General features: G+C 36.6%; 1 protein-coding gene across 2 annotated transcripts; it reads left to right on the top strand.

The window, feature by feature from the left end:
* Positions 1-1,111: 1,111 nt before the first annotated feature.
* Positions 1,112-4,415, top strand: LOC127943128 (regulator of G-protein signaling 21). Of its 2 annotated transcripts, none has more exons than XM_052539323.1 (5): positions 1,112-1,910; positions 2,047-2,106; positions 2,224-2,285; positions 2,402-2,568; positions 3,511-4,415. In XM_052539323.1, exons 1-5 carry the CDS (start codon positions 1,795-1,797, stop codon positions 3,703-3,705), a joined length of 600 nt encoding a protein of 199 aa, XP_052395283.1. In that variant the 5' UTR covers positions 1,112-1,794; the 3' UTR covers positions 3,706-4,415. The 2 variants fall into 2 exon arrangements, with proteins under 2 accessions (XP_052395283.1, XP_052395282.1); XM_052539322.1 differs by having other exon boundaries at positions 1,117-1,910; positions 2,221-2,285.
* Positions 4,416-7,442: the final 3,027 nt, after the last annotated feature.

Below are 7,442 nucleotides of genomic sequence, written 5' to 3'. Positions count from 1 at the left end.
AAGCTTATGGAGACAAAACACAAAGTCACTTATTACGGATTAATAGAGATTAAAAAAAAAAAAACACTACTCATATATATATAAATCTTGTAAAATATAATAAATAAGTGTATAAACAATTGTGCTATAAATGATAATGGAATAGGATTGAGTAAGATGCAGAGATGCACTAGGAAGGAGGGGTAACAAATAAATATAGGGATATTGCACATTTTTATTGCATTAGCATAAGTGGGGAACATTTAACTGTTCATGAGGTAGATTGCCTGGGGGAAGAAACTGTTCTTGTGCCTTGCTGTTCTGGTGTTTGCGGCTCTGAGACGCCGGCCAGATGGCAAAAGCTCAAAGATGGGGTAACTTGGATGTGAGGGATCCAGAGTGATTTTCTGAGCCCTTTTCCTCACTCTGGATGTATACAGTTCTTGAAGGGTGGGCAGGGGAGCACCAATAATCCTTTCAGCAGTCCGAACAGTTCTCTGTAGTCTTTTGATGTCTGATTTTGTTGCTGAACCAATGTAAAATGTACTTTATTTTTTATTTTTTACAAATATCCTGAATTATTAGTTTTTTTTTGTTGAGTTGCACCAAATTGCATTTTACAAACTAATGCAATCTTGTCCTAATAAAATATCAGATGATCTATTTTCAAAGAGGTATTGACCCTTTAAATACTGTCACAGGAGGGGCCTGATATCACATGCTGTTTTCATGCATATTGTTTTGCACCACATGACTTCGATTTTGATGAGCAAGTTAAAAAAGTGAAGTTCAAAAAAATGTATTCATTTAATTTGTAATGATTTTAATTTTTTTGCACCACATCACTTTGATTTAACACGTTTTTAAAATATATTTTTTAAATGTCAAATGTATTTTTACATTTACCATGATTTTGTGGAACATTTTACAACCTGAACTCATCTATATATATATATATATATATATATATATATATATATATATATATATATATATATATATATATACCACAAGACTTTAATTTAATAGATTTTTAATTTTTTAAATTAACAAATATTATAAATATATTATTGCTTTAACCTGACTTTAACTTCTACAAACAAAAGTTGAATAAATATTTTAACTGTTCAACAAAACAATTGCAAAACGTGATTTTAATTAGTTGGATCAGCAAATAACCATCTTCAATACTTCTATATTTCTGGCCATACATCTCTTTGAAAAGTTTCATTATAGGTTCTTCTGATCAGCATGTTGGTTCCTAAAAAACCCACCAGAGACCTTGCAGATCTCCAGCACTTGTCCTCTGACATCAGGCAGTAAAACTCTTTTGGTTCTAATTGAAGCTTTTATTTTCAGCGCAGGTGAAGCTAGTTACTCATTATCTAAATGTTTGCGAACGGAATCATTTGTGCAACTACTTCAATGCTAATAAAACAGAAAACAAAGAGTGATGAAACGGCCAGACCATCTCATTTGCCTCTTATTTCCATTTGTGTTCCATTACAGTTTGGCCCTGTTTACGTCTGTAGATAAGTGAAAGACCCAAAACATGCAAAGTCGACATTTGCTTATCGGCTATTTTAGCAAGGTACATTTGTATTTACATGGCTAAAAATATGGAGGAACCGGCTATGCTTTTCGCACATAAGCTGTTAGGGAGGAGGGGGAGGGTTCGATGGGGCTTCCTCTTTGTGGTCCCTGTTGGTGACACCAGCACCTAAGCAACCGTCGCAGGGCATAAAAAGCAGAGCCGGATACGCAGAAGGGAAACCTGTAGAGCGTCAAGTGCAGTATGATCACTAGCAGGAGCGCATGGCTGTGGATTCCTGGGCAATAAGCCCTCGCTCTACCATGCCTGGCCTAATCCCACAACCTCTCCCAACACATTTCAACATGGACAGAGACGACTACAGGAGAAACAAGACCTTGTAAGTGTGATCTACAGGCATTTGCACTCAACTATCATCTCAGGGGGAATCGATTGTGAGTCCCAGCATGCTTTAGTGTAGGTTTGCATGTGTGAAGCGTAAAATGCCGACAACAAAGCTGACTTTCTCTCTGTAGAGGAAAGAACCTCATGTGCCGACTAAAGTGTTTGTTCACCAGTTCATCTGCTCCTGAGAGGTAAGGAAACAGTGACACATCTTATAAGGACACCAGGTCCAAAATTAGTTCAAACAAGAGTTATTGCTTCTAATCCAGTTACGGTCAACTAATCGAACCCCCGTTTGATCTCAGCAGGCTAAGTTTAGAAGACACCCAACAATGGTCGCAATCTTTGGAGCGTCTTCTCGGCTCCAAATGTAAGTCTTTTCCCAAGCTATTTTTGGCATCGGTTTGCTGAGGTCAGAGTAAAGTAAAACACGAGTAAATTAAAGAGGTGCTGGTTTTCATTCGCTCCGTGTGTTTTGACGCGCAGATGGCCTGGCCACATTCCGCACCTTTCTGAAGTCGGAGTTCAGCGACGAGAACATCGAATTCTGGTTGAAGTGCGAGGACTACAAGAAGATAACGTCGTCCCATAAGATGAGCTCGAAGGCGAGGAAAATCTTCGAGCAATTTGTGGAAGCTGAATCTCCGAAAGAGGTACAGGACACACAAGTCAACACCCTGTCGCTGTATAAATCAGGCAGTGCTAGTAGTGGCTGTTGTGTTGCGATATGCTTTCAATAGTTTTTGACATGTTGCAGAGCCACTTTCTCCATTTGAATGAAAAGAACTTTATAGATTTCATTCATATTTAATATATATATAAAGTGTGTGTATATATATATATACATACAATTTAATATGAAATAAATGATTACAAATTTGCTTTCATGAATAATATAATAAAAATAATGAATCATTCATTGGAAGTACATTTGTATTGAATTTGTATGCATACTGTATACAGTAGTAATGTAATTATCATTCAAGTCAATGAATAAAATATACTATTATATATTTAAAATAATAATTATAAATAATTGCAGTGTAATGTAATAATGCTATTTAATGATACTAAACAATCTTAAAAAATTATAAAATATCTTAAGTACATTTGTATTGGATAAGTATCTAAAATAAAGGAAGATATGTATATAATAATATATAAATATATGTAAATGAAGTAAGAGTTATTCACTGCTAAAGTCTAGAAGTGAGTGTACAGCTGATTGGTTCATACTTGGATAGATTATGGACTTGCAACTAAAGCCGTTTTCCTGGGGCCACCATGGGGCCCCCAGCAGAGGAGTCTGACCCCTGGAAACGGCATATCTAAAGCGCATATAAATATAGAAACAACGTTTCATTGTGAAATAAACAAAATCTGATTTCGGCCTCTTCACAGCACAAACTATGGCTTCTGAACACCTTAATGTTGCATTGTTTTATACTTGGTATGTCACGGTCTGTTTTATTTCTCGCAATTACGACTTAATTTCGCAGATTTACGATTTAATTTCTCATTATTTGGACAATACATCTCACAATTGGTCACTTCCAGTGTACACACAGTGTCAATGGCTCTCATTTGCATCGCAGATAAACATCGACTATCAAACACGGGAGGAAATCAAGAGGAAAGTGAAGAGTCCGACGCCGCAGTGTTTCGACGAGGCTCAGAAGATCGTTTACGGACTGATGGAACGTGACTCTTACCCCAGATTTCTACGGTCTGAGATGTACAAGACCCTTCTTGAGTCCTTTGCTGCTAATGCGGATAATGCTCAAACATGACTCTATGGATATATCACACCAAAGCTAAAACTGGAACGGTCTGGTCTTGTATGCAGGTCCAGAACCCTAAAGCTTGCGCCCCTGCTGTGTGGATCAGACCCCAAAAGACCCTTGAGACTAGAAGGAGACAATATGGAGCGATGGTTGGGAATGTGCCATTGATATCAAAGTCCAACACGTTACTGAAGCAGCATTAGTGCTTCTTAACCGAGGGTGCTTCCTGTGTAGATAAGGATGCAGCTCCTTCAAGCCCTTCCGGTGGTTTCTGAAGCTACAGTGTGGGCGCAACACTATTTTATTTTCCTGGCACTTCCAGAAGATCTTTAAGAACTTCTTCACCATGTCCTATAATGACTTTAGTAATGAAAAGCTACCTCAGCCAATTGGTTGAGTTAGTTTGGACACTTTTGTGAGAGGAACTTGACACATCCTATTTCAACATCAGTGTCTTCTTGCCACACAGATGTATAACATTAAAGAAAGTGTGACTTTATTACCTTCTCGAGAGGTCAAGTTTAAATATATATAATATACAGTTGTAGCATATGTGCCACACACAATAACTGTAGGCATTACCTGTAATGTTATAACGTTTAATTTAAATAAATATGTTTTCTATTTATTAGCCACAGCCACTGGTTGGATGTTGATTTTTGTTCTGTCCACTGTCATTTTTGAGGAGAATAAAATAAAGATTAGACACTGTTGAACTTTTGACTCGGTTTCCTTTTTGTCTTTGGTTTATGAAGCCCTTTGCTTTTCTTTTTAGCGAAAAAAATGAAATGAAATGAAATTGAAATAATTCAATCACCTAGATCACAGATTTGCATTTAAAAACAAGCTAAATATTTCTATACTTTATATTATGCCTTACGTCCAGTCAAGTAAGCTAAAAAGACACACACACACACACAAAACATTCAAAAATCTTTATTCTATTAAGTATTCTGGCCAACAAGATGAAATGATTAATGATTTTGATATTCTAGCCGATAACCGATAAACGGCAGATATTATTTCCCCAAAAAAACACATTAAAATGTCAAAAAATTCCACTATCGCTTAAGTTTTTGGAAACAATTCCACTATCGCTTAAGTTTTTGGAAACAATTCCACTATCACTTAAGTTTTAGGAAACAATTACCGATAAATACTGATAAATGAAAAAATAACCAATATGGTGTCAGTATGCTGTGTATTCCCAATGAAATGTCTTAGCTTGTACAGCTTTGTCTCTTTTTAGGAGATAATTTATCCTGTTTAAAAGATGTTTTCACTGCAAAACAAGATAGTACATCCACTACCGATACAGTATAAAATACCAAATACATCACTAAATGTGAACTTTACAGTTTCTGTCTACTCATTCGATTAATATAAGAATTATTTTCTTCTAACCGTTGGTCACCAGGTCCCATGACTACACAGTGAAACAATTACCTTTGAAACGGGAACAGACAAGTTTCAGTTCCCACAGAACAGGGAATTAAGAAAGAAAGACTTCTAAGTGCCAGAGAAGTGTGCATCGCAGCGGCTGCTGAAAAGTCATGAGATCTTGCAACTCGCATATTTCTGCTATTGCATGTCTAATGTTGCTAACCTCGTTCTTGACGCAAAGCCTTCCTCTATGAGACTTGCCATTTAGTAAACACTTCACACTAATTGTAGGGACTGTCCCGCTGGAGAAACTTGAACGTGTTGGTCAAGGGCACATAAGCAGAACTGTGACCGGAAAAACGGACTCCTTTTAGGGACTTAAGTCTTTAGACATCTGTTTCATGGTTTCTCGTGCAGAACAGTAATGCCTAATTTAGTTTATAATGAACTTACAAGCTTTAAATATAGAGCCATTCAGTAATGATGTCTATTTACAGTCAATTGGGAATGGTAATGTGCCGTGTCTAAGAAGGAAGATTTCCCAGTGACTTGGATATGCTAGAAAATGGTTAATTTCAAGTCATAAATATTAGCTTGTTAGCCTGTTCGCATCTTGTGTTTACAGAGCACATGGCAGTTTTGCGTGTACTTTATGTTGTAAAAACATAACATGAATGTATGATTTAGCCATTTTAATAACAGACATAACTAAAAAAACAATCATTCTGTTTCGGGACATACAGCTCTACCTTTGTTAGGTTTTGGAACAGAGCTAATAGCTAAGATAAAACTGTTGTTCAAAGATGACCAAAAGAGTGTAGCAAGGGGTGAAAACTGGTCAGAAAGATTCCAGAGATGAACTGTCAAGCTGGACTAGAACATGACTGCTTTATTGATTTCAATCTGTGAATAGTAATTCATTAGCATGTTAGCATGTTGTATTTACAACGCACACAATGGTTATATATTTAATGTGAGTGTACGTATGTAGATGTTATATGTAAATGTTGTTTATGTGTAATTTATGTTGTAGAACACACATCTTACGCTTACGTAGGCCACAACAGGTTTTGTGTAATTTATGTTGTAGAATATAACATGAACGTTTATTCAAGTAATGCTAATCAACGTCATTACTGAAAAACATTCATTCTGGACAGATTAAATGTTGTACTTTTACTTCTCGCACACACACACACAAAAACTACAAAGCATGAAGGTTATTTCAAGTTCACCAAACAAGCTGGCTCTTTTATGGGAAAAACATTGTGCACCCTCACCGAAAGACAGTGCTCTTGATTTCATGCTAAGGTACTTTTGGAGTCCCCCCATGAGTACAGCACGTGTGTCATTGCTGGGAAATACCTAGTGCGTAAACATTTTGGACTATCGTCTATTCGAACGGAAACTTGGCAACAATCTCGCTGCGAACCACTTAAGAAACACACTGATATTTACAGTCTGAACACCATAACAGATGATAAATCTTTTAAAAACACTGGGTCTGACATCTGCAAAGCTGCACGATATGAATGGGGTCATAAAAATGGACTTTATATGGAGCAGTTGTAGCGAGTCCATTTGGAAGGTCTCCTAGCGTGTCTTTTTCCCAAAAATGCTGATCTTCTGATCGGCCGAGGTTTACTTAAAAAAACCTGCCTCAACAGCAGATGTTAATCTTTGCAATGACAGTATGACATAACAAATAGGAAGTGGTCAGAAAAGCTCATTGTGTTGCAAAAAGATATTATTCATGCAAAGATGTGGAAAATGTGGAAAGACAGCATTAGAGATGAATTCTTTTTAATTGGGCCGGAAACCAATAACCTTGCAATGACCTTAACAACCAAGTCGCACAATTTTTTTTTATTTTTATGTGAAATGTAGAAAATTCAGTTCTTTGTTAGTGTATCGCTTCTGTAAGTGCATGGAAGCTTCAACTTAGTCCAATTTTAATGATCCCATGTCTATGCAAATCAAACTTTTTTCCATACCCTCTTTAGCGCCATATAAGGCATTGACACTAATCAGGTACGCATATCAGAATTTGCATCTCATTGACTAAATGGATGGAAACATGCATAGTTCTGATGCCACACCGGTGACAGGAACAAACCGCTCTGTGTGTGCTGTTCAGGGATGGGTCCTCTTTCCAGCACCTATGGCAGAAAACCAGTATTTCATGTTCAAAGTGAATAGGATTAGGTGAATTACACAGTGTACCATTACTATGACAAATGCATATTTCATAACTATTTCCATCTGGGTTCTAATTTGAGACATCACATGCATGAGGATTTGTAGCTAGATATGTATGCATGTTTATATATAAATATATATTGTAATATTTTATTTTATCT

The sequence above is a fragment of the Carassius gibelio genome, chromosome A22 (genome assembly GCF_023724105.1).
Source record: "Carassius gibelio isolate Cgi1373 ecotype wild population from Czech Republic chromosome A22, carGib1.2-hapl.c, whole genome shotgun sequence".
NCBI lineage: Eukaryota > Metazoa > Chordata > Actinopteri > Cypriniformes > Cyprinidae > Carassius > Carassius gibelio.
The sequence above is the reverse complement of the archived record's forward strand: the minus strand, read 5'-3'. Positions and strand labels throughout refer to the sequence as shown.

Coding starts and splice junctions, on each gene's coding strand:
- LOC127943128 (XM_052539322.1), top strand. CDS start 1,795: ATGGCTGTGGATTCCTGGGCAATAAGCCCTCGCTCTACCATGCCTGGC. Junction 1,911..2,046: donor TACAGGAGAAACAAGACCTT/GTAAGTGTGATC, acceptor TTCTCTCTGTAG/AGGAAAGAACCTCATGTGCC. Junction 2,286..2,401: donor GCGTCTTCTCGGCTCCAAAT/GTAAGTCTTTTC, acceptor TTTGACGCGCAG/ATGGCCTGGCCACATTCCGC.